Source organism: Microchirus variegatus, assembly GCF_963457635.1.
Source record: "Microchirus variegatus genome assembly, chromosome: 7".
Classification (NCBI taxonomy): Eukaryota; Metazoa; Chordata; class Actinopteri; order Pleuronectiformes; family Soleidae; genus Microchirus; species Microchirus variegatus.
In genome coordinates, this window is record NC_139808.1 from 10,374,874 (window position 1) to 10,402,871 (window position 27,998).

Below are 27,998 nucleotides of genomic sequence, written 5' to 3' on the forward strand. Positions count from 1 at the left end.
GAAAGTATTTTTCTTAAAGCTGCGTCTTAAAGTGCTGAACGTAAACGATCCACATACCTTTTATTATTATTAAAATGACGAGACACAGTCATTTTATCCATGCTTATTCATATACCAAAAAGTCTAAAATCTCATCTGAAAAGTATCACAAAGTGGATTTTCTAAATAAAACTCTAAAATCAAATCTTGTTTTTTTTTTTTTTTTTTTAAAGGGAAATTGTTAATACACTCTTGTAAATCATAATTCTAAATAATAATGCCAGATTCAAGTTATGAGTCTTCTTCTTCTTTCTCACAGGACATTTTCTGGCTCTTTTATGGGTAAAAATACACCAAATAGGTTTAAAGATAAACATGTTGATGTAAAACTTTTACTATAAATTACAAAGTGTAAAGCAAAAAGCAAAAAAGCAGCATAAAAATGAAAATACTCAAGTAAAATTAAAATAATATTGTACAAGTGATTCTTTTCTGAGCCCTGAGCATCTTTTTAAACATGTGAACAGGCTACAGGGCAAGGGTTAAATCCCTTTTGTTGCCATAGTGACCAAGACAGCGGTCGCCTTGACAGACGCAGGTGATTGACAAGTCGAGTGGGCGGGACACAAATACAAAACCCGCGCTCATTGGCCCAATGTAAGCCACGTGACCAGTTTGGAATGCTAATGAAAAGAGTTGCTGTGTCCCGCCCCTGCTATCCGCTCTTCTTCTTCTTCTTCTTCTTCTTATGCTCCTGCTGCCGCCGCTGGTCTGACACGGCGAGCCACCATCCAGAAAATGGTGTAGAATAACAGGGGGGAAACGACGAGGGAGCGCAGGGGCAGAGAGAAGAAGAGCGAGACGCCGCGACAACAGTAAAGTAAGGCGACGTCTGTTTTACTTTCTTGGCACCGGGTGTCAGGGTTGGCACGCGGGTCGCGCCGTGTGTGTGTGTGTGTGTGTGTGTGTGTATGTGTGTCGGAACGCACACGGTTAATCAGTCGCACAAGCTAACGTCTCCTCGGCCCCAAAACAACAGCACGCAGCAGCGTTTGGTTCTAGCTTTGCTTGCTAATGTTACCATGCTAAGTTGACTAAGTCTAAAGAAGCGACACTTGGAAAGGAATGACAACATTACATGATGTTATCACGGAATTCAGTGGCACTTATGCTGCTTATAATCTAGCTATGAGCGTGCAACGCGTCTACGTGAGTGCGCTTCCTCAGTTGACATAGTTGTAGCTAAACTTATCCAGGTGTCTCGTTCAGCAACTTTCAGGTCACGACCTTGGGCACACACTTACGGGCCAAGTATTTTGACAACTGTGGGTCATTACCGTGCGTAGTCCTCACACTTAGCGAGAGCAGGAATTGTTGTGGCCATGGCCGTTGAGTGACCCCTGTGCGGGCAAAGCAATGCTACACCACCACCACCACCCCCACCCCACTTCCGTCTCTTCAACGTGTTTGTGTGTAGCACAGGGGCCTCAGACTCAAATGACTTGGGGCCACTGAGTGTCGTAGTTTGGTCAGTAGGGGGCCAGTCAAGTTAAAGAAAGTCCAACTTTTTGAGAAAAAGATATCGAAATAGCGATATTTATGATGATTTTCAAAATAAAAGTGTTTGTTTTGATAACTAGTTTACAATATAAACATGTATTGTGCAATTATGAATCTATAAAAAAATACAGAAATGACTCATTATAACTTGATATTAAGTGGAGGCCCACATGGTCTGGATTAAAGGATTATTTTGTTTACAGATTGCCCATTTCACTCGTATAATTGTAGCAAAGAGGCCAGATGTTATATATTATGTAATTAGTGAAAGGATAAGCAGTTGTTCAGTCTAAATAATTGATATCTTTCAATCAATGAATTAAAGTAAGAGCTGGCTTGACCATACCGTAAGACTTACTGAAGCACTTACTAAAAGCACTCAGTCAGCATAAATATTCAAAAATTATATAAGTATTGTTTTACTTTTGTTATGCTGCTCACAAACATACATACAACAAATGGGCAGAAACTCTTTCTTGGAGGAGGGAATTGAATCCAGTTTATATACCACATTCTCACTGGTTTTTGGACAGTGGAAATATGTTAAATATGCATTCACTCCCAGGTCAAATGACTCTACAGTGCACTGTGCAATGGACCTTAGTGGGAATGCAAGACCTGGGAGAACACGCATATTTCTTCTTGTTTGTCTGCTTCATTTTTGGTAGTGATGTAAATTCTGGCATCTTTTCTGGTGCAACACTGAGATGTGCATTCATGTACTGGTCATTAGCAAAGCTGCTATTTTAGGCAACTTTACTTTTTACAACTTGGGACAACACTCTGTATACTTATCTTATTACTTACTGTTTATTGTTTATTTGTCATTGCATTTTAACAAGGCAACTAGGTAAAAAAAAATACAATAAATTAATGACTGTAATTGTCACTATAATTGTGACTGTGTTGTTGTGGTTTTCATCTTCTTGCATAGGCAACATATTTTCGGCCGTATTGAACAAAATAAATCCATAGTAACCTTTTCAGCATAATGCAAGACAAGTGGTCTTAGAGAGAACAGGGCTGCACCTCCTCTGGGCTCTGTTTTGAGGCTTTTGAAATTTTGGCAAGACTTTGATCAATGAAAGGACAATTCAGAGAGAGAGAAGGTGCTCATATTGATTCTTCTGCTAAGCAAATATTTCTGCCATAGACTGCATATAAAAATGGGTTTCAAAATAGAAGCTAATTTTGAAGTTTCAATCAGGTTACCGCTATTAGATTTGTATTGTAAATAAGGGGCAAATGAAAGTAAATCTTATCAGGAATAAAAACAAATTGATGGCTTAAATTTGAACCTCATAAAAAACAAGTGTTTGTTTTGCACATTTGTCCAGTCCAGTGGTTCTTAACCTTTTTATACCTAGTGCCACCTGAGAAAATGTCAAGCTCTCAAAGTAACAACATTATTGCCAGCGTTAAAAATACAGTGGCGTAAATACACTGAGCATAGTCAGCCACAGAATTTTCACAGGAGGCAGATTTATTCCCAATAACATAATTTGCTCTCTCATCAGTGAAAAAAATGTTATTAAGATGGAGCAAGAGATAATTATTTTCATTTAATTCATTAATAAGTGAATTATATATATTTATATATAATTTTTTCAAAATGTTCTGTGCACTCTGGTCTAAATTCCTCAACTCCTACCACCAATGGTGGTATGCACACCACAGTTTGAGAACCATGAATTTAGTCCACAGAAGATGCTTAATTTTAATTTTCCCAATAATATTGTAAGATTTTGGCCTTACTATGTTAAGGGCCCTGAGATAATGCGCTTATATTAAAATTAGGCTTCCTAAGCTACTTGAAGTGTTGATGGCTGGTCCACTGGCCTTGAAATCAATATATAGCACTTGTTTTCAAAAGAAGACTGTGAAGCACATTTCTCTGTGCTGCTGCTGCTCATCTCAGCTCGTACATGACCTATTTTCCTCTTTGGTGAGATTGACATCCAGGAGTGATGCCTCAGAGACTGCTTTGAAAGAAGAGTCTGGTTCAAAGTGTGCTGCTAATCTGCAGGCTTTGCCATAACTATTTAACTCTGGTATTTATAGTTCAGAGTGAGAATCTTTCATTGTATCGGTTAGTCTACTTTCCCTCTCTGTCCCCATTTCTGTGCCCTTCATTTTCATATTTATTTTGAGTTCATAACCAGCCAGGCAATTTTTAGTGTCCATAGAGTAATTTCCACCTGGAAGGTGAGGGTCTTGTCAGACACCAGAAGGAAAAAAAAGGCCTCTCATGAGAAAGTGTTTTGGATTTTCAGTGTTAGGCTACATGTGCCTGAATGTCATATACACACATGCTCGGCACACTTGACCTGGAGAGACGCCAGTGTCTCTTTTGTATGGGTCTACTCAGCTGTGGAGGATGAGGTCTGTCTGAGTCCAGTCGCTCAATTATGGCTAGCTGAACAATCTAGCCTTGGGATCAGAGGGTATCTATGTCTTACACATTGTCACAATGGCTCTGTCTTGACAGTTCTATTTAGACAAGACCCATCAACCATTATCAGCCTCAGGGGCTGACCCTCAGCATTACTGAGGTTGTGCTGCTTTTTAGAGCGTAGGATGTGGAAACTGACATTCACGTTACATTTCAGAAAATGTCAAGGTTTCCTTGTCCATTTCAGGTATTTTTGATTGATAACATGTTTAAGTTGTGAAATAAACCCATCCCACTGACAGGGACCTTGGCATACACCTGCTCTACCAGTGTGTACCATTGCTTCAGTGGCTCATCAGTAATGTGTATAGACACAAAGAATGGGAAAATAACTAAATGCTTAGATGCAATAGAAGATTAGCATTAGTTATTCCGCCTTTAACTAACACAAATCACTGCAGATAAATAACTCATTGAAAATGTAAGTTAAATATACTTTAAGGATTTACAAAATAAGATAGAATCAACTGTATTATTTTCCAACAAAATCAGCGGGGGAACTCAACAAGTGATCGCTGCATCAAGGCTCCTACTCTCTACTGTTTCAGTATGACATAATGTTTGTCCTGTCTCAGCTATAGATTTTCATTGTTATAAAATATGTCCACAGATTCATAAAGAAGAGCTCTAATACAGGCTTATCTTATTGAATAATTTCCCCTTAAAATCAGTGGTTCTTTCTCTGTCGATGCTCTGTTACTGCAGGACAGCATGTCTAAGTATTCACAAACATCTTGGCCAATTATTTTGTTGTGCCTAATATTTTCCTGTACATGCATACATAGAAAAATACTACTAACTAAAATATACTGTTTTCATGCTTTTTTTTCCAGAAGTATTTTATTCCAATTATAATGCATTGATAAAAGGACATTGGGGTAACCACATCTGTTAATTTTTATTATGGATCATGAAATGCTAGATGTTCATCAAGATGCATTGGACAGTGAATCTTTCAATCGATGGCTATTTGTTTGGTACCCTGAGGTTGAAGGTAACATCTTTGTTTGTCACAGATCTGCATACATATCACATATATTCATTCAAAATCATTCAGCCCTAACCTATAGTATGTAGTTGATATATTTTAATACAGCGTTTGGCAGTTTCTTTGATATTCAAATCAAATAGGAAAGCTTGTATGGGGCATAGTTCATTTATTTTTATTATGCACCTCAAAAAGCCATGTAAGGCGTCGGTGTTCAAATACAAACATTACAAGCATGAATGCCCTTTGAAAAAAGGTGGGGTTTGTTTTCCTTCAAGCCCCTTATGCCTTGCTTCACAGACTACTACACAACTACTTTGTGTTTATTCTTGTATCTTGGAGCAGTTAGGGGTCCTCATTTGTCAGATGTTGAGCTCCATCAGCAAGCGGCTCACATCAAGCTAAGCGACCCCATTCACTGTTCCTCCCGTCTTGTCTTGACCCCCTCCTCTGCTGCACAGCTCATTTTCCAAGTGTGTGACTCGAGGCTTGTGTGTCTGGCTCCTCCGCCAGCTAATCTATATGCTAATGACAAGATAATAATCAATGAGGTTCATGCATGGTTGGCCCCAATCAATACCACATTGGAGAAGCAAATGCTTCAAATGGCTACATTTCATACAGCTAGACAGTTGGGTGGTGTTTTAATGTGTTGGGGCAGACCATAAGTATGCTATTATCCTTGGGTTTTATTTCTCCTATTGCATGCAAATGAATTCTGTTGTCATTAAGGAGAGGTTTAAATGCAATGCAAAGCTGCCCTGTTTTAATTTTTGGAGATAAATAGGTGGTTTGAGGCATTCCTGTTGTGATGGGGCTTGGTTTCTCATTTTTAATATTATGGCTTAAATGGCGCTATTTCAGGAGGTGTAGGCACATTTTGTGAAATATATAGTCTACCTTTACCTCAAAGAGGGCAGTTATTGGTCATGGCTGCTGAGTGGTTGAGTTACTTTTCTTTTTACTCTCAACACTCAGACTGTCACAAAATTGACACAGATTATGGTCCTCCTATGAGATAATGGGTTAGAGGTTCAGTCTGGGCAAAAGTCACTGCTCCTGTCTTTAGCTGAATGGTATGATACTTAATTGGCCAGTTGTGAGCTGCAGGTTATTTGTGAAATGGTGCTTTTGTATAAATGGCTTAATTTGAGGCAGTAAAATGGAAATGGAGCCTTCAGTTTCCAGCTGTCCAGACCAAGACTAACTCCGATAAAGAATGTGCTATCTCCAGGCTGTCATTTTAATGAAGTGCCTCATTACCTTAAATCTCAATTTTCATAATAGTTTCTGTGATGATTAAGGTCTACCTTGTTTTAGGACTATGTATCCTAAAAAAAATCACTTTTCAGGCAGCAGCAGGGGGGAGGGGAGAGACGGAGTAAAATCATTACCATCATCTTCATTAGGGAGAATCCCGTTGTCCAATCCGCATGCTGCTTTGCACGGGGAATCCATAGGCACCCCGTTGGCTGTCGCTAGGATACCACATAATCAGGAGGCAGGCTGTGGCCTGGTTGGTGGAGTGGGGTGTCGATGCTGGGACGATGAGCTTGCTGTGTGTTGGGGGTAGAAGAGAGGGACTGGGGGTTTGGATACAGCACGGAAACGCACTCTTACACGCTCACTCGTTCACTCAGCCAGCCACTCAGTAAGGCAGACAAAGAGGAGCAATATTCTGCAGGAGGACAACACACTCCCGGGGGATGGGGCATCATACTCCTGCATCACGTTGGGGGGGCCAGAGGAGGTAGGAACACCAGCGTTTGGGGGCTTTGTCTCAGCAGCACCAGAGAACCCCTTCACACACATGCATATGAAGGATTACACATTCATATATTCTTTTTTTTTTTACAGTTGATAAAATGTATTCTTGTGGTATTTTTAATGTGGGACATCACAATTTTCTCTTGTGTGGACTTAATGTTATGTGCCGATTGAGGCTCCTGCACTTGCTCACTGTGATCTAAGCTTTGAAGAGACAGCCAGTCTGTCTGTCAGACCCTGAGCAGCTCCCTTCTTCCTGTAGGTTATGCACATCCTCCAGACACAAGTCTGACAGTCAGTTCCTGTGGTCTTGCAATGCAAGCATGAGTAGATCAATATGTTCTCTTGTGAGGGATGCTGAGAGTGTTGTTGTGGTGTCGACCGGCTCTTTTCCATGTAATGCACGTGGCTGGCACTGCTTTGATCTGCCCTCAGAAACACTGACTTTACTACTTTGCATGGCTGTCAGGTTTTTTTTCTAAAACCAACATACAGCTTGACTTTATTCATAGCTGTGAGGTCAAGGACTGGAGTGTATGTTATTTCCGTCATACTCCTTCACTGATGGATGACTGATTCAGACAGATGGGGGCTGAAGTGGAGGCATTATTACCAGAGGGGATTCCCTCCTGTCATTGCACAGGGAGGCAATGGGAGGACAGACTCTGGGATGTAGGCTAATGACTGCATACAGGCAGGCAGGCTTTGGCAGAAGTGGTGCTTTGTTTACAACCTTGAACCCACTTTGCATGACTGGATTCCAGCTTTTTCACCAACCCCAAATATGTAGATTTGAATTGTCTTTGACTGATGGTTGTTTTGTGTTGTGCAATTATAGAATTTACATGAGATTTTTTAGTTGTGTAAAATGAATAGTGAATTACATCTCATACATTTGTCTGATACAATAAAATAAGCCCCTAACATTCTTCCACTAATGTATGTAGAATTCCTCCTGTGTTGTATTTTTGTAATTGAAATTTGGATATGCAGTCATCTTTAGTTTTCATTTCAACACATGCAGTTCATTCAGTTACTGGTTTGTTTACTTAGACATGTTACAGCTATTTAGGGATTTTCTGCCAATTTTAAAGAAAAGCATATGGTTTAGTAAGATTGCAGTTTGTTTCAAAGTCTGCTTTGTTGCAACAGTGGGCTATAGAGCTTTGCTTTGGCCCCTAATCCGCTCAAAGGAATAATGAGGGGGAGGAAATAGCTTAAGAATTGCGGCTTGGCGACAGCATTGCTCCTTATTTAATTACTTCCATCACACCTTCTTCCTACTCCAGCTCGTCTAAAATCCTTGACATACTCACCCAACCTTTGACCCCAGCATGTTCTTTTTTTCCGCCCTTTAGGCATCCTCTCAAAATTCCAACACCTCTAATCACTAAAAACTCATTCCTCCTTGTTTTGACACTTTGTACAGCTCTGTTCCATCAGCTGTCATGTTGTTTGAATTCCCCCCCCTGCATTAATCCCACCCTCTAACAGAATCTCAAAAGCGTTATCTGTACTTAATTGTGTTGTTGTCCTTTTGTACTCTGCTTTTCTGGCTCTGTTAATGAAACATACTTTCCTCCTCTTTGCATCTTCTCACTTCTCCCTCTGTCTCATCTGTGTGGAGAGCTCTGAACCTTTTCATTTCATGCTAATGGATGGCAAACCATCAGGGGACCAACCCTTAAAAAGGCTTTTATGGAAAGAGCTTAAATCATTTGTGCTTTTTGGTTTTTTTTTGGTCCATGCCCATAATGGACTAAAACAAAAGGATTTAGAAATCTGAGACAATGCCTGTACATGTTTTTGCTGTGGTAGTTTTGTAGAGACAAGAAGACAAGAGTCTAATGAGAGTAATTTGAAAAATAGGTTTATACCGCAATGTTGTGATGTTTTGTTTGGCTCATTATATTTTTTGTGTTATTGAGAACAGACTTTGCCACTGCTGCCTTTATTAAGCTTTAAACAAATGCATGCTCTTCTTAGAGTGAAACCCCTCAAGTATTAAATATGTAATGTTGAGTGACTGATGTTGGCTAACGATGCTGTATCCCTTTTATGCCAAAGTCACTGGATCTCATTAGCTGCCCAAATTACATTATTGTGTGCCTCTGTCTGCCAAACTATTTGTTAGGGTGAAGTAGTGCTGGGCAGTAAACCAGTTCATACTGTAATTATTCTTTTTTATGATATACATATTTTCGTATACTGCAAGACCAGTATATGAAAAACGGAACAAAACACTTTTCGACAGGGGGACCCTTTTCACTGCTGCACCACACATGCTTCGAGCTTAGCTGAAGAAGTAACTGTTATAGTTACTGTTAAAGGCCTAGTGTGTAAGAGTTTGGTGACATTACACTTGGAATGGTATATAAAACAATCATACTGACTTTAATTCACTTTTTTTGAGTATAGTACAATCACCTGAATGTATGAATAGTTGTTTTCACTACCCCTGAATGAGCCCTTTATTATATATTTACACCAGGAGTGGGTCAGCTCTACTGAGGCCACTATGATGGACCACCATGATTTCAATAGACAAGCTAAATACTTTTTTGAGTTTTAATGATATCTGAAGCCTACCATAGGTTCTCCTTCATGCTTGAAAGGCAATGGTGATGTGAGGTGAGGGATATTCCTCTGCAACATGCAACTTCAATAGATACTGCTAAATCCTACACACCTTTGGAAAAATGTATCTTAATTAATAATGTACTTTGTTTGGTCCTTTTGGTTACATTGATTACACATGATTATATTGTCATTTATTAGATCAAATTTATTTCAACCTTACTACATTTTCATGTCACATTTTGATGCAGTTGGATAGATTGTGCAAAAGACATTTGGGTTTGGATACAAAGAATTTTTAAAAGTGTGTCTTTTTTCCTCTTCTTCTTCTCCCTTCTAGGCACAGGAGAGCCATTCAGAAGAGTCGAGGGTCAAAGGTGAGAAGAGCAGAGGGCACCATGGAGAGTGAGCCGGGGGCCCCAGCCTCTACGGCCAGCAACACTGGGACCACCACTTCCTCCACCACCAGCTCCTCCACCACCACAGCTGCCAGCAGTAGTAATAGTACCTCTAACACTACTGCTACTACTTCGACTGCTTCCACCAGCAGTAGTAATAGTAACAGCAGCAGCAGCATTAGTAGTAGTACACAGAGCAGTAGTGCCAGTGGCAGTACTACAACAGGAAGACAGACAGTGCCTCAGATATCAGTTTACAGTGGGATACCTGACCGACAAACAGTGCAGGTGAGTTTGGCTTTAATAAAACATATTGATATTAACTCCACAGAAGATGATGCAAATAATGTAGCATACTTTCCTCTCCTCTGCTGCCCTCTGTTGGTGAATACAAGGCCACGTACATTTCTGATGTACCCCTAAAACTATGTTTTGTTCATTTTCTCATCAGAGATGGTGAATTAAATTAGAGTAATTTTACTTGTGATCAATATTCTGATGTCAGTTCAAGCTCAAATAAATACATTTTTCAAGTTTAAGTATGGAATGCTCTCGGTTCTAGTGGTCTTGACCCGGTGACCCTAGAATGAGCCTGTACAGAGGCTTACCCTCCCTGAATGAGGTCCTCTCAACTTTTAGTCCTGATGCTTTGACAGCAGGGTTTTTGTACCGTTAAACTCTCCTTTCCTCACGCTCATCCTGCTGACATTTAAAAGGCAAATACTTTTGACATCAACCCAGCCCTCTGAACTTAAGGGACTGCTGGTCATATGGGAGCTAAATGTGTGTATGTGGTGTGTCTCGGCTAATTGTGGCCTCATTCCAAGAGCTGTTGGTCTGTATGGTCCACTGACACCACAGACCACAGGTCACCATCCTTTCTGGTTACCGGGCAACCAGGCAGGAAGCACTTTGAAAGGTGAAGGGTGAGGCCTTATCCCCAATGGCAGACTTTTAGTCTCATTATACATGGGTCAAAGAACCACTGAGTTTTCTTGCTGATGGTGATTGAGGGGATAAACTCTAACAAGATATTTTGGAGTAGTTATGTCTTAAAGATGAGGCAAGAATGTGTTCACTGTGGATAATCTAATCCAATACTGACTTAAACAATGGTGATAAAATAAATCATAAACCAATACAATGTGATTCAACCGTTTGATTGACATGATATGATTTGATTTTGTTATTGATTCAACTATTGATTACTCTCTTAAGAAATGGTAATTAATACATCTAATATCATAACAGGTGTTCATCAAACATTTTCTGTTTATGTTGATGTGATGCAAGTAAAAACAGTACGTTGGGTATGTTGGGTCATTTGTGGTACTTGCATACATGCTTAGAAGTTTTAAGACTTTAAACAAGTTATTGTTTTGATAATGTTTTTAATTTGAAATAATCAGTGGTACCTTAATAAAGGGTGGATTGATTTTCTCTTAAATGCTGCTGACTTGGTGCTGTACATAGTTTGGTATTGTCAACAACAACAAATGTGTGGGCACATGTTTATTCCTGTAAATAAGCCAGTACATTTCTTCACTAACAGTTTTGATTCATCAATAGTTCCATTTGCTTCTCTTGCTACAGGCACTTGCCTTGTCTTGACTCTCCCTAGCCATAGTTTAACTGGAAGTGCCCATTTTCCCTTGACATTTGTGATTATGATATCATATTGCACATTTCAAAGAGTTCAAATACAATACGATATAATCTGGTGTTGAACATGTGGTACATTAGTTGTTATGTGTGAGAGTGATGTGAATAGCTGGGAAATGTAGGAGAAAGGGGCAAGTAGTGGAAACTCTCTCTTTGCAGACTGCAGTACAGTCTTGTGTTTCTCTGTTTTTTGCTCTCAGGTGTTCCAGCAGGCTCTACACAGACAGCCCAACACGGCAGCACAGTACCTGCAGCAGATGTATGCAGCCCAGCAGCAGCATCTGATGCTACAAACTGCAGCGCTCCAGCAGCAGCACAACCTCAGCACTGCTCAGCTCCAGAGCCTGGCTGCTGTACAACAAGTCAGTGAACCAGACCATGAACCAACCATTTGTGTGGTGGAGAGAAAATCATTGCTGTTGGTGCCAACCTGCTGCAAAATATGTCTCGCTCTTATTTCTGCTTCTGCCTCTCTCTCTCCCCTGTGTTGTAATAGGCCAGTATTGCAGCTGGACGGCAAAGCTCTTCACAGAATGGCACTTCATCTCAAACAGGATCTACTCAGGCTACGGTAAGTGCAGTTTGGAGTGTATGGCATGTCTTCGAAAAGCCCATCAAGTGTCTTTATAACATTATCATACATCTAAGTTGATTTTAACTTCAAGACACTGGGGGAAAACTGAGCTCCCACAGAGCAGTGCCGAGTTATTTATTTTTTTCTTAAATGCCTTTTTGTAATAAAGTAAAAGCATTGAATATTTGAGGTGTGTTTTTAAGAATGATTTCAGGGATCCACTGGTCCATTGAAAGTTTGTACATTTGAAAAAAGGAAACAGTGCCTTGTAAAGACCATTGAAAAATTCCTTCAAGTTTATGCAGAAGTGTGGAAACATATTTACATTTGTATACCTATCGGCATGCACGTACAGGTGTGTAATCTAATTATTCTGTTCATCTTAAAAACCCTATAGATCAACCTGACCACCTCCCCGGCAGCCGCTCAGCTGATCAGCCGCGCTCAGAGCATCAGTTCAACCCCCACCAGTATTTCTCAGCAGGCTGTCCTGCTGGGCAGTCCATCGAACACCACTCTCACAGCGAGCCAGGCACAGATGTACCTGCGTGCACAGATGGTGAGGCCGCAAACCCCAGGAGCATAGCCACTAGCGCATTTACACTGACTATTCCAGTGAATAAGAACACTCCGTACAGATTTCTCTCACTGGTGTGCTTGGCATAAATGTTCAGCATGTCATTATAATAGGTGTGCTTTATTCTCATTTTACAGTCAGAGTAGATAGTTGGGATGATCTGTCTGACCCCCGAGGGTTTATTACAAACACAAAGGAGATGCATTTTTACAGAACAATTCTCTTGGGTATGTGGTGTTCCCTAGGATGTAGCTAAAGGTCCTGTTGTTGCTAAATGACTATTAAATCTTCATTGGTCTATATTGGAAAATGTGGCTGTGGTTAATGTCCTGGTTTTATTTTGCTGTCAATTGTGCAGCTGTGCATACAGACTGTTCCTGCTAACTCATCGTGACAGAGTGCACACCGTTGTCGGATGTGTTTCATCATTTTGAAAGGCAGCAAAACACTTCTATTGTTGTGGCTTTTAATTGTAGTGAAGTCTTCAGGTGTTAAACAGGTGCTAAATGAATTTTCATTTCATCTTTTTGAATGATTTACAACAAACCTTTTAGGATATATAAAAAATATGTACATGTACGTGCTATCGAATTTAAACCTTAAGATTCATACCCATGAACTCTCCTCTCTGATCCTCTTCAGGCCCAGCAGAGTAACCTTGTACAGGTGGCCAGAAGCCTTGGTCGAGCTGTTCCTCTGTCCCCTCAGCTCATCTTTACTCCAACAGCCACGGTGACGGCTGTCCAGTCAGAGAGCACGCAGGCCTCCTCACAGGTAAGCTTGGTGGTATTATTTTCCACCTGTAACTGCAATTATGATGTTCAGTGTAGTGATAACTTCTTGGACTGGACCCAGGAAGCAGATCTGCCCAGAAGAAGTGTTGTGTTTTCACATATTTAGTTGACCAATAATTAATGACAAGGAGATTAATGCTCTTCTGGCCTTTACATTAACAGTATTATCCTTACGTTCTTCATTAGTATGTCATTCTCTATGGGTTCAAGAGCCTTAACCTGCACAGCTCCATGTCTCTGGAACTTTCTCCCACAAACCTTCATAGCATTGTCTTTCTTCCTACCTTCAAATACCCCTCAAAACGTGCCTTTCTTTTACAGTTTATACAGTTATAACTGTTGATATTTAGTTTGTAATTGCTTTGTTTTATTGTTATTGTTTTAATATTTTGTCTCTGGAATGTGTTCTTGGGTGTCTTAAAGGATACAATTAATACAATGCATTATTATTTATTATTTATTATTTGATCATTACAAATTCTAAAAAAAAAATGTGTGTGTGCCATCTATTTAGAATCAGGTCCAGAACCTCGCCATCCGTGGCCAGCAGGGGGCGACCACATCCTCCTCTCAGACTCAGACTCTGCAGGCTCTCAGTCTGAAGCAGAGTCCCGTGCCCATCCAGCCCACGGCACTGATTAAGAATCCCAGCCAGGGGACGCAGGTTGCTACAGGAGGGAAGGCCAGCTTCTCCTCTGACATTTCCTCTGATGGAGGAAAGAAAGGAGACGGCGCAGCAGTCACAGAAGTCAGAGCGATAAACATGAGCCGCAGCGTCACAGCTGTCAGTGCTCAGCCTCTGATTGCTCCAGGTAAGTGACGCTTGTAAACACAACACACTGCCTTGAAAGTTCAAAGCTGACCCTGTGAATATCAGGACCAACCATTTCTGAAATGTGCATAGTTGATACATTCTATAGTTATTGTCTATGAGGGTTTGCTCATTTTCCTCATCTTTTTACTTCTGTGCTCCGTAGAAAGATGTTTTTATTTTTGAGGGGCAGATACATTTTAACTGCCAATCATTCCCCAGCTCCACATTTACTTTTCAAACCTTAAAATAAACATGTGGCTTCAAGCCACTGATGGAAATACTATAGAAATGTGCTCTTGTGTTTTCACAAAGCTTAGATGGGGGAAGAGTTTTTACACTCTGCACTTTCAATAGCTTTTTGGGGGGTTTGGCAGTGTGACATGTCAGAGCCTGTATCAAAAACCCATTCATTCTCTAAAGGGGTGAAACCAGCAGTATTTAAGATGTTGTTGTGTCTGGAACAGTTGAGCTCCTGAACTAGAAGCCATGAAAGGCTCAATGGTACATAAGATTCTAACTGTTAGTCAGCAGCTGTTGTTTTTTTTTCTTTTCTATTATGTAAATGTTGAGAGTATGCCAGCAGGACAAGCTTATGAAGTTAAATTACATCCAGTTTATTTGCAGGATACGTCCCTTCAGATGCATTATCTCATCCTTGGAGGGTCTTGATAAGACACTTTAAAAGATAGCTCATATAAAGTGGATAGTACATAAGCTTAGAAATATGAGTATGAATGATCTGTATGTCTTCATATCTGCTGGGTGTCGTAACCTTAAACCACATACATTGCATAATACTTAAAATGTGTGCTGTTGTTTTTGTCTACCCATTGAAAAGTGTGTGTGTGTGTGTGTGAGAGAGAAAGAAGGGGAAATCTGAATGTGTTGGTGCCCAACTGTGTCTTGCTTTGTTGCAGTAATGGGTTCACATAAAATGAAAGCGAGAATGGAAGCAGAAAGTCTGGCTGTGCGCTGCAAAAATTAACGTGTGTTGCCATAGCAGCACTTTATGAGGGACAGGTGTGTGCATATGAGATGCTATGGAGTTAAAACACTCACTTGTGGATCAGGAAGAGGAAAGGCAGAATGGTTCACTCATAAGATTTTCATTAATGCTTGGATTCACCTTGGCTTTGTCTATATGCGCTTTGATTTTTAGGCTAGAATCACTGCTTTGTTTCTACAGACTTTACAATGACCCTTTTTAAATTCAGAATTTCACAAACTTCTGTCATGGTTGAAATGAGGCTAATGGAATGGAAGAAAACCATTGGTCTACAGTTATCGTCTAGAACTATTTGCTTGAATTAGGATCTGTACAACCACCGTGTGGGATAAATAATAAAACTAAATTAATAAAATGCTGATGCATTACTGACGATGCTCATAAACATCTGCAAGTAACAAACCACACAACATAATATATATATATATATATTTTTTAAACCGCACTTAACATGATTCAGCAGTGACTGGTTTAGCTTGAACCAAAAATATAGAAGGTGTTATTAATTGTCCTCTGTAGTTTTCTTCTATCTATTTAAAAGATGGCTGACTCTTATGGAGCATTGTTTCTGTTACAGTGGAAGTCACAAAACATTGAAAGCGAGTCACTTCCCTTGAATAGTAGAAATTGGGCTAGAATCTGGCTTGTTGCAGTTCAGCGTTTGATCACTGCCTCTTGGCAGCAGAAACGAGCCTTCTTACTACAAAACTCACAGCAGGGAAGACCCAGGCTCACACAATTAAAGGGCAGGTCTGAGCATGATGCCTGGGTCTTGGCAAAGCTATGGGACCGTTAGCAACAATCAGTTGTCGTTTAAGTAATTATAAAATAAACTGGAAAAGCAAGAGAAATACTGAAGTATGACATAATTTTTTTACTTCAACTTAAAATCAACCATGTTGTTGGTTTTATTTCGGTTAATCTCTATTTGATTTTGTATCTGTTAACCTGATTTTTTTTACCCTAAGCACTGATGTTGCTCTGTTGTTTAAGGCAGGAATGCATTTCATGATAGGCAACCAAAGCGGCAGCCAGTGAGAACACGGAACCTCAGGGACTTTCCAGGGCCTGGTGCTACAAACGTGGGAGCATATAATGTCCTCAGCCTCATAACGTTGCACAACTATACACAAAGAGATGTCTGCACATACAGGGGGAGTAACTGCAGATAATATGTATGTGGGCGTGAGGGGGTCTGAGTCATTCCAGTCCTTAATCCCAAGACCTTTAGGGGTAATAGCAGTTCCATGAGTTCCCCTGTCACCCTCTTCTTCCAAGACTCTGTTCCTCATTAGGGGTTTTAGAAAGTTGTCAGGATTCAAGGAGTAGGTTGGTTGTATGTTGGTGTGTGCTAATTCAGAAATCCCCCCCTCGTTAGCTCAGTGTAATGACATTAATTCACATTGCTGCTGTTCAGTTACAAACCAATTGTGGATCTCTCTGTGTGTTATTGCAATGCGGTGAAGTTGTACTTGTTTGCACTATGCTGTACTACTGTTTGCTATAACTGAGCAGAAACATGGGTTTACGGGGAAAGAATAGCAGTGGGATTTACATATTAAATTTCATGATTCATTCATTCATTCATTCATTCATTCATTCTTTCTGTCAATCTTAAAGAAAACGTTTGTGTTGCCAGTGATTCCAGGTGCATTATTATTTTGTCACTGCAATGAAAACAGTAGCCAGATGGCATGAGGATGCAGATACTTTTCCTCAGAATAAGCTGCCCTGCTTTGTTTGAACTAGCACAAGCTTTTGTAACAATGTGTAATGCATACTTAAAACTATAACTTGCGTAATTGGAAATAATAATAATATAAACCAGGTAAACGGCTTAAAGCTTTGCTTTCAGAATAAGGGGTTTCCGTATACTGTAAAAAAAAAAATATTGATCATGTTTTGATCGAGACTTATAAGGGATCAATATAAACATTGATGGCTTTGTTTTTCTATCAACACAACACAGTGCAATCCGTTGAATATCATAATAACAAGTATAAGCTAAGAAGATGTCCTCAGGATTTGTAACTAAGCATTGCAATCAGATTCTGTAGTTGGTTAGTTGTTGTCTGACATTTCATCTGTGTCTCTTTCAGGACTTTGTTGTTTGTGTTTTCTCTTCATTCTTGTTAAATTACACTTAAATCCCCTTCAACTCCACTGCACTTTGTTCATACTGATAATAGACAACAGGGCAAACTTGTTCAAACTGCTGCAGCAGCTTTGTACAACCTCACAGCTGTTGACATGGCTGTGGACTCAAGGTCTTGTTATTTTTCAAGCTGATTTTTTTTGTTAGCAAGCAAAGAAGCCAACTGACAAACTACTGATGAAGACCATGTGATATAGTTTAAAGTTCTGGAAAAAACAGCCAATTTAGGGTGGAAAGCAACAGCTTAAGGGTGTAACTTTATTTAGAAACATTTCATCTTGTGCTCAAACTTCTTGATTTCACTCTCGATCGAATGAATTAGGGAGAAAAATGACTGAAATATTCAATTGCCATAATAGTTGCTGATTAAAAGAATAACTGCTTCTACAGGTTGTCGAGTATCAAGTGTGACCTGTGCTGACACTTGATTTTAAACTCCATGACAACTTGCTAATTTATAAGCCCAACTTTCAACATTCTAGTCCAAATGTCAATATCACATAACTTTTCGTTATGGTTTTGGCTCAAGTCTCATGAAATGTACATTTCAAAGTTCAAGTCATTTGTTTCTGATGCCAAGGAAGTGTTTTTTTCCTTCTTGTCATCATGAACAACATTTACTGCTATTTAGTATGCATACTTTTCAGTTTACAGGTTGCATAGCCTTACTTTAAAGTTATGATTAAAGAATTGCTTATTAATGTTGAATATATCAAGAAAGATTATTCATGATACATGTAATCAGTATTTTTTTTTTATGACCCCACTGTTGTGAGACATTTTATAGATTATCCCACTGCTTGGCTATACCCACTCATCCAAATCTCATATTCATCCTCAAACTGTAAATATTATCTGAAGGCCTCGTGTGTGCAAACCAAAGTTTCTGTTGGTGGGTTCTTTCTGTGTCTTGCCATGTGAAAAAGCAAACATTTTTCAGCAGATCCTGTAAGGGACTAATGACATACAAACTCTGCTGGGTAAATAAGCATCTACATTTTCCACAGCAGGGCACAGACTGTGGTAAGTGTCTCACAGGGAAACTTTGAAACCAGATGGAGCCTATCCCACACAAAACATCATGAAAATACGAGGGATAGGAGGAGGGACTGGGAACGATGGGGGTGTGAGACAAATGCCGATGTACTCAGCAGTTTTCCATGCATGGATTTATTGGATGTTTTATGAACACCACCAAGCACACACCTCCATGTTCGTCCGACTCAGATGCTGCTCTATAGAGGTCCCACAATACTGTCATGCAACAGTCCGACTCATAACAACACCGTGTTGGCAAGAACTCTCACTGTTCAAATCCACAGACATGTTTGTACACCAAGCAATATGTCAGACATTTGCTGATTGTATTTATAAAATGTGAAGATGGTGGCTAGCTCTTGTGCCCCTTGATGCACAATCGGGGAGATGGTTTTAACAGAACACTAAAGATCCTTACAGGTCATGGGGGTCAGTCATTTCCATAAAACAAGCTCACAGTGAGATCCTGCTTTAAAAGATTGATGTCATGGGCTTTAGGGCAGGTTATGAGCTCTGCACAGGGTGAAAGCTAGTGATTATTTTGTTTCAGGCAGGCTTTTAGCTAGCAGGGTGTCCAGGTGTCCTGCTAGATAGAAGTCTAGCCGCCATGTTAGTTTGTTTTCTGATTAAATCTCGCGTAGTCGCGTTTGGCTCACATCTCACATAACATTGGTCAATTTTCCGTGACGCGGCGTGGACTGGCGCCGTTATTGGTGGAATATCTGACGTCTCTGCCTAGCTAAAAGCCTGGTTGCAGGTACCATTATTGCAGGTTGTTTTATTGTTACAGCACAAATGAACTCATCCTTCTACAGTTATTTCCTGAAATCTTTTTAAAAATGTATGTTTATGTTGTTTTCATTCCAGCTTACACACAGATTCAGCCACAATCCCTGGTTCAGCAGCATAAACAACATCCGCAGCAGTTTGTGGTCCATCAGAGTCCAAGTTCCCAGAAGTCAGCCGGGCAGCTGCTACAGACAGCTTCCATTCAGCCGTCGCAGCACCCCGTCCCTGTGCTGCCCAAACCGGCTCCACACATGTCCTCTACACCTAGCCAGCAGGCCACAATCTTCCACTCCACCATTAGCCCCCACGCCCTCCACTCCTCCCTCAGCCATGCCAAAGCTCAGCCTGTCCAGCTCACTGCGATCAACCTTCAAATACAGCCAACAGTGAGTACAGTTGCATTCACAGACAGGTGTTTTTGGAGCGGTATTAATATACACAAGGAGTTGGAATATTATTAGAGAGTTAATGTTTTGTAGTCTCCCAGGAACTTCCGAGTACAATGATCCTATTATGTAGAAAAAAGGCTGTAAAATGAAATGAAAACATTAATTTATCCTTTTTGTTGATGATGATGTAGAACTGTAGTACCTCACATAACCTTAATGTTACTATGGGAGGAAACTATTTATTTAGTTAATTATAGATGCTTCCATGACTGAATATCATTCGTTTTCTTTGCCCTCTAATGATGCATGTCTTATTATCCTGACCACCTACCTAAAATTTTGTATTTTACAAGCAGTAACCAGCAAAACAAAAACTACTGTTTCAACAACGCCCACAGAATCGGATTCACTTCCAAGACATACATGTTAAAATGGAATCTTCTGGGTTTGGGATTTCTGGTGTAACATTTTCCTACTTGTGTTTTATTTTCCGGACTTTCGGTGTTCAGTTTGTGAGTCACTGACATTAAAAGGATTAACAGTCCCTGGTGCGTTTCATCACGACTATCAGACTTTCTCACATTTTTCCCCTTCGCCTTCTCTCCTTAATATCCATCTAAGGCCTCCCGACTGGTTCAGGACAGTAAAGACAAGCCAACCTCACTGGTGGTGAGAGAGACGTGTCCGACACCCTCTATGCAGCAGCAGCAGCAGCAGCAACTACAACAGCAGCAGCAGCAACTACAACAACAGCAGCAATTACAACAACAACAACAACAACAACAACAGCTGCAGCAGCAGCAGCAACTACAACTACAACTACAACTACAACAACAACAACAGCAGCAACTACAGCTACAACAACAGCAGCAGCAGCAGCAGCAGCAGCAACAACAACAACAACAGCAGCAGCAACAGCAGCAGCAGCATCATCCTGCACCCCTCCCATCACAACCTGCCAAGCCTGTAGAGCAGCCCAAGGTCGACCCCACTACCCCAGCTGTTCAGCCACAAGGTAATGATTCAGCATATTTTTTTCATCTGCTAGATGACTCTTTGGCAGTAAAAATATTGTGACGTGGAAACTATTAATTTATCTCTACTCTTCGTGATTTTGTCAATCCTCAGTGGAAAAAATAAAATCACCGCTGGTGTTGTATATTAGCATAATGTTAATGCTGCAGCTTTTTCACACAGATCATTTATATTATTGTTTAAATGTGTTGCCTGTGCTTAGTGAAAGTAGTAAGGCTTTTGGGATTATATCAGTTTGTATGATACATATCATGTACCTGCATTTCATGTAGACTACACATGGGCTGTACCTGTCTAGTTCTCATCTTCTTGAATCCCTTCTGCATCATGTTTGTTGCTTTTCTAATGACTGCTGCACACACACAGGTAGCAATGTACACTAATATTTGGACCCCTCTTTCTTTGATTTGGTTTTGACCATGTCATCTTTCCTTGAGCGTAACCCCCCCAAAAAGGCTCTAAACACTGTAGTATATGCCAGGCCTGTATGTGGCGCTGTAATGTTGCTGCAGAAATACACCAAAAATGGAAATGGGAAAAAAAGGAGATGTTGAGCATGTGCAGTGTTTTCATTTGTTCACTCCTGTGTGGCTTAGATGATAATGATGATAATTTGTGACAATGAAAATATAATTATTATAAAACAATCCATTTTCTCCATTGGCCCCCGGGAATCTTCACATTATCAAAGCTGGTCCTCCTTGAACAAATATACACCTCTGATGTATACAATCACAGAAACAGAATGAACCACATCAGGTAGCAAACAAAAATACAAGGGTGGCCTTTTGAGGTTTTCCAAAAATAGGGTTTCAGTGCTCCCAAAAGGTTCCACATGGATAAAAAGCTGATACGTCGATTCTTCTGAACTCATGTGCGCGTGTAAGATCCCAAAACTCTCTTCAAACTGTCTGCTCGCGGGCCCCACATTTTTGTGCTACGCCACTGCGTTGACGTGACGTCAAAGGAAACGTGGTTACGGTCGTTGGGACATAAAGAAAACATTTCAGCTGTGTGGTGTTTACGTTTGTAAACAAGCTGCAGCAGCCTGGCGCGTGTGTGTGTGCGCGCGCGCGTGCGGAGGAAAACGGGGCAGGCGCCAACACACACACACACACACACACACACACACACACACACACTATCTTGTGGTCGGTGTGTGTGTTTCTGTCAGATTGTCTCAGCGCCCAGAATCGAGTCGAACCGCACATGTTTTGATTGTGAACGGAGCGCTAGTTGTTGCGGTAAGAAAACGTGTCTTTGAGCGGCGGAGACGCAGCATGGCGACGGGATGTTTACTTTCGCTTTGTGATTGTTTTACCGTTGTTGTGACTTTGGTGAGACGGCAGTGATCCTGATGGTAATTATAAGTGAGTTATTCGTTAGATCATCAGCGACACGTGGATATTATTATTACGATGTCGGTGTCATTTTTGTTTCCTTTTTTTTAATGTTGTACCTGTTTTGTTTTATGCTTTTGTGCTATATTGTAGCTTTGTTTATCCGATTGGGCTCTCAGAGGTTTATGTTTTTACCAGTTCAAGTATGAGGATAAACTAAATAAAATAGTTGAAATGAGTGAACTAGCACTTCCTACATGCTGGTAATGTCTTGTCTCAAATGTACTAAACTGTTAATTTAATAATTTATTTCTTAATTGATACCTCAATAATCGTAGATACATGTTAGTAGTGAGAATCACAGGGTATCTCACGATACGATAACAATGTTATCATGACGGTTCTGTGATAATCGATATATTGTCTAACTGGAGAAAAAGTCATCTCACAGCCATCTTTGAGTCTCTTTCACAGTATGACATTGGACCTGTTTAGCAGCCACAACAGAAGAAACTGGGAACTCTGGGGAAAAAGTCAAATCCTGGTGAAACTGGATATGTTTGGTATCATTTTCATAAATGACTCAGACAGTTTATCTCAGGATGCTGACCTCAGGAGGCTTTATTGACCGATTGCCCACTAACAGTCTAAAAGACAATATTTACTTCATATGAATCTAGGGAAATTGAAAGATAAGGGTTTTAATTTTAAAATGACACGTTGTGATTGTGAAATAATCCCTAATGTCATTATAACTGATCCCAGCAGTGACCCTTTGTCACAGAGAACATGCTCTCAGATACTGTCTGGATTTGTGTTCATGTCATAATGCTGAGGTTTTCATTTCTTGGTCAGGAGGGAGCGCAACCAAGAGTCCGACTGCTGCACCTGTGACTCCACCTCCAGCCATGACCTCAGGAAATGAGAGCGAAGTGCCCAGCGTGACAGGCAGCGTGCCGCAGAACGGGGAGAACAAACCGCCCCAGGCCATTGTCAAGCCTCAGGTCCTCACGCATCTCATCGAAGGCTTTGTCATCCAGGAGGGAGCCGAGCCTTTCCCAGTCTGTGTAAGTGCCTGATCTCAGCTTTACCCAGCAGAGAAACGTGATAAACAACCGAGGTCTGCCGCACGTCTCCACCGTGTACATGCCCATAGGGAGCTGTCAGCTGGCAAATACAAACCCCTCTGTTACTACCAGTAGTGATGGCTCACACTGTGCTCACATGATTCAGTCATTAGTTATAGTGAGGTCGAGCTGAGGCTGTAAAAAATGGGTGAATGTGTGTGTAATGAGCCTAATTTCAGTGTATCAGTTATGCCATTTCAAGGCATCAAAATATCTGTTTAATCTGTCATCCCCCTTTAATCTTATATGTTTCTGTATTAACAAAATATACGACAGTGTATCTGTATGCCTGCTGTCTTTGCACCATCATCATTAGCCATTAAAATCAAGACTTTTCAATTAAATGTTTTGTTAACCTATGGCATAATTATTTCTAGCCTCCTTCTGCCTCCCTCTGGACATTTTGTGTAAATGCTGACTATATACTTGTTTTTAATGGCTGGACAAATTTAATTATTTTTTAACATGAATGGTAAATTATCTGTAAAAAAATAAAAAAATAATATCAATGTTTAAAAAAATGTACACTAAAAAATATGAATGATTAGTTTTGTTGCTGTAATGTTGCTCAGATGGATGTGGTCCAGCTACATTACAGTTCATCTTTGTTGCTTTTGTGGTTTTTTTCTTGTACTCTTGTTGTCGCATGTTGACACATTTGTGTGTTTTCTACCCGACGTCAGGTGGAGCGTCTGCCCGTTCTCATCGACAGCCCAAAGAAACTGGACCGTCAGCTCTCCTCAGATCCTGACAAAACTCCAGTCAGCAATGCAGCAAACAGCGACTCTGAGACGGAGGACATGAACCTGACAGGTGGGCCAAAACAAATGTGACTCGTTCAATTGGTTGTTTTATGTCAGATTATGACGGTCGTAAAGAAGGCAAGGATACTCCACTGCAAATGTAATCATTTATTTGTATTATCATTTATCATTAATGCTAAACGGCAGTGTATCACAACACAGTGACAAGCACACTGTTCTGTTCTCATGACTCATGGATTGCATTTGATTTAAGAGACGTATCTGATTAACTATATATGCGTAATTTATAAGTATTAAGGAAGAGTCTGCATGATTCACACCACTTTGTTTTTCACATTGAAGTAGAACACATGCAGAATGGATCAAACACAAACATTCTTGGTTGATTATGTGTAACGTAATACAACTTATATGATACAGAAAGCAACATTTAATGTTGTCATTAGCATCCACATGATGACGTGTGGTGTTAGTGTTTGTGTAACGTTTATGCCGTTTCCTCTTTAACAGAAAAAGAACTAGAACCAAAGCTGACTTGTGAATACTGTGGCTGGGTCGACTTTGCCTACACCTTCAAGGCCTCGAAAAGATTCTGCTCCATGGTTTGTGCAAAGAGGTGAATCACATTTTAGTTTTTTTTTTATTTAAACAGCTTAGCTACCCCCTGTAAATAACAGCCCTAACAATGGACCTTTGTGAACAGGTACAATGTGGGTTGCACAAAGAGGATAGGACTTTTCCGTCCAGAGAGGAGTAAACCAACCAATCGCTGGCGAAGGAAATCTCAGGCTCGTTCCAGTATAGAAGCAAAGAAGCAGGTACACACAAACACACACGTGAATCATCCTAACCTCAGCCCTCACCTTAACTTAAACCTTATTATAACCCTCAAAGAGCTTCTTGTATGCAAGTCCCCATTAGTTGTGTATACTCTGCTTGAAGTCCCTACTGAGATGGAAAAAACAAGCATACTTATATAGAGTACACACACACACACACAAAACCTTCGCGACTAAAACATCCTCATCAACATTTTATCTTCCATTACGTTCTGCTTCTACTGCACTTTTCATGCCTCATGCCTTTTAATGCCTGATGATCTCCCTCTGCTTTTAAAGGGTCATCATTACGTGCTCCATGATGCTTGTCAACCTATATTGATGACCAGCAAAACTGGTGGATTATCTCTGAATGTAATTTCCCCCTATATTGTATTAGTAAAGCCTGACATGACACACTACAATATGAAATGAATAATTTTTTTTGCCTCAAGAACAATCTTTTAGTTGAGTTATATAATGGCCCAAAGGTTGGGTGTAAAATCTCCAGTCGGGGGGGGGGGTTTTACGATTGGATCAATAGTGAGATTTATTATCCAGATGGTTCAGTGTTATGACAGATAAATAGTACAGGCTTTGTTATCAATCCAACATCCCATCGAGTCAGCAGTGATCAGCCATCAATACTCAAATGATGAACTTTGAACGTTTTCCCTTTTTCAGAAGCTGTCCCCCTGCCCGCAGCAGACTCAAGCTGGCTCCGTGTCCTCACCGCATCCCTCACAGCCAAGTCAGGAGGAGTCCAGTCCGTGTTCGGACATGTCCAGCTATGAGGAGCCACCGTCTCCTATGTCAGCTGCCAGCTCAGGTCCTCCAGCTCCTACCCCAGCCCCAGCTCAGGTCCCTGTCCGCAGGCAGCCCAGCAGAGCCTCGGACCAGGAGGGCTCCGGTGGGAGAGATGCCCCCTCACTCAGTCAGCATCATTTCATATCAAATGACCCTGCCAGGTGGAATGTGGAGGAAGTTTATGAGTTCATCCGTTCACTGCAAGGTCAGCGGAGAAAACTTCACATTATCCTTTTTTTATTATTATTATTAGAATGTGTTTATTTGTAATTTGAATGTGTAACCACTGCACCACTGATAATGAACATAGACTTTATATCATACTCAGAAAGTCAAAAATTAGAGGTCCATATTGACCATACAGGTCTTGGGGGTAATGTCCTTGTCTTTTTGCTTGCTTGATATCGCTGTTCTTCTAAGTGTAGTACACTGCTTAATTCTCTCAGCCACATTTTATGTCTATTGTGTATCCTTTTTACCCATTAACTGCAGTGTATACTTCTTTCTCCCGTGTTCGTGCAGGTTGTCAGGAGATAGCAGATGAATTTCGGTCTCAGGAGATTGACGGACAGGCCCTGCTCCTTTTAAAGGAGGACCACCTCATGAGCACCATGAACATTAAACTGGGGCCTGCACTCAAGATCTTTGCACGCATCAACATGCTTAAAGACTCATAGCAGCTCTTGTGTGTGTGTGTTTTTGTCTTTGTGTGTGCGAGTGTGTGTGTGTGTGTGTGTGTGTGTGTGCGCGCGCCTATGTGTATGCGTATGTGCAAAGATCGGCGTGTAAAAATCTTCATTGTAGCACTGACGGCACAGAGTATTGACTGCACTATGACCCTGTCTTCTCTGGTCCCTTATATCCAGGATCCCCTTTAACTGGACTTGACCCACATGTTCAGCTCAATAAACCATGTTATTATTTAAACTTGGCTACTGGAACTGATGGCGGTCTCACAATGAGCACTTGAAAAACGTTACCTTTTTCTATGGTTAAACGGTTATAAGTACAATATTAATTGCTAGTAAATGTCGCAGAAACACCAGCATCTAGGGCTAAAACAAATCTGTGTCCACCATGTCGTCCTGCCCTTTATTTTCTAGTGTTGCCTAATCACTGTAGTCACAGTAGATACACATCTCTTCCAACGCGTTGCTTATGGTACGATGCACATAGCGTATTACATCTTGCAACAAGTTTTTACAGTTAAAAAGTTAAAATATAATGTAAAAATTATAGAAAACTTTAGCAATAGTCGCAGTGCTTCTCTTATGTATTAATGTGGAAACAAGGTACAGTTTGTAAACATTTAATAACATTTATTGGAGAAGCAGCTGAACATGCCTCACCTCAACCTTTCCCTCCAGGTGTTAGCCTTCAGTTAGCATCACAACTCAGAGATGTTGAAGTTGTTTATTCTGGGCTATTGAAAAACATGGTGGTTTGAAATGGCGACCTCTGCAGCTGACCTGGCTCCTGATCTAATCCGATCTAAATATAAAAGGCTAATTTTGGGGAAGTGGAAATGAACCATTCATATTATCAAAATAACAATTATTTTAAATTTCTAGCAATTGAAAGTAATTTCACCTAAATTTGACTCTCGCTGGACCTTTTAACAAAGTTAAACTCTTAAAAAGAATGAGCAAAACTCCTTCAACAGCGTTGCTTTCAAGTGCCTTGCTGTATACTCTTTTTACATTTTTATATTGGACCATAAAAGAGGCAGAATTAGGATGAGAGCAGCACACAAGTGTGGATGCAGGCAGCAGAGGCTATAGAACAGGTGAAGGTTAGGTTACCATGGTACTAGTAGGTGTAATTTTAACTCACTGGAGAAAACAGACTGAAAGAACAAGCAGTGCCAAAATACATTAGCTGTTGTGATGGGGTTGGGTCATGCTGCAGCACAGTCATCGGTGAACTGCGGCATTGAAACACACGAGTGAAATCTGGATTTGTGATTTTATTATTAGACGGTGTTGTTGGGAGACATGGCTGTGAATTCAGTAGATGCCCCCTTTGCCTTTTTTCACAATAAGACTCGAATACAAAGCTCGACTGAAGAGAAACGATTGAAGCAGCACGTTTGTGACATCCATTTGTCTTTCATGAGAAACATGAAATTTTTCACCTGCAGATTCACTTACATATTTTTTTTTTTTATGATTTACGAAGACATGACATTGATTTCTTGTCTGGGTTTCACAGGACACTAAATTATCTTGGGAGCAGCTTTGCTTCCCTCTGCAGAACTCTGCTTTTGGCACTTATTTTTTCTTTTCCATTTCCTTTAATGTCTTGAGGCACCTCTGTGCTCCTGCATGCAGTAATTCAATAAAGTTTATATGTACATAGCAGCTTAAGTAAGGAGAGATATGGTAAGTGTTAAAATTACTTCTTCTTTTTTTTTAAGTTATCCTTGTCATTTTAAAACATAAATTGAATGGTGTTTAATATGTTGAAATATGCAAATATATAAATATGGCCAGGGGAATTTTTTTTAAAGGTTTTTTTTTTCTAATGAAAATATGATCATATCTATTTGTGTTTGTGATGAAAGGTCATTTTTTTAGATCATGCTTTGT

The 27,998-nt window shown here is 40.3% G+C and overlaps 1 protein-coding gene across 1 annotated transcript; it reads left to right on the forward strand.

Annotated features, from left to right (window-relative positions):
• The first annotated feature begins 728 nt into the window (after nucleotides 1-728).
• phc2b (polyhomeotic homolog 2b) lies at nucleotides 729-27,998 on the forward strand. The gene is made up of 15 exons (XM_083892340.1): nucleotides 729-859; nucleotides 9,664-10,009; nucleotides 11,584-11,745; nucleotides 11,880-11,954; nucleotides 12,355-12,516; nucleotides 13,177-13,308; nucleotides 13,843-14,140; nucleotides 19,209-19,516; nucleotides 20,141-20,534; nucleotides 22,750-22,961; nucleotides 23,705-23,834; nucleotides 24,296-24,401; nucleotides 24,489-24,603; nucleotides 25,288-25,615; nucleotides 25,933-27,998. Exons 2-15 carry the CDS (start codon nucleotides 9,722-9,724, stop codon nucleotides 26,085-26,087), a joined length of 2,865 nt encoding a protein of 954 aa, XP_083748466.1. The 5' UTR covers nucleotides 729-859; nucleotides 9,664-9,721; the 3' UTR covers nucleotides 26,088-27,998.

What these genes read in the sequence shown, in the direction of transcription:
- phc2b (XM_083892340.1), top strand. Translation starts at nt 9,722, where the DNA reads ATGGAGAGTGAGCCGGGGGCCCCAGCCTCTACGGCCAGCAACACTGGG. An exon ending in TGTACCTGCGTGCACAGATG is followed by an intron (nt 12,517 to 13,176) that starts GTGAGGCCGCAA and finishes GATCCTCTTCAG; the next exon opens with GCCCAGCAGAGTAACCTTGT. An exon ending in TCAGCCTCTGATTGCTCCAG is followed by an intron (nt 14,141 to 19,208) that starts GTAAGTGACGCT and finishes TTTTCATTCCAG; the next exon opens with CTTACACACAGATTCAGCCA.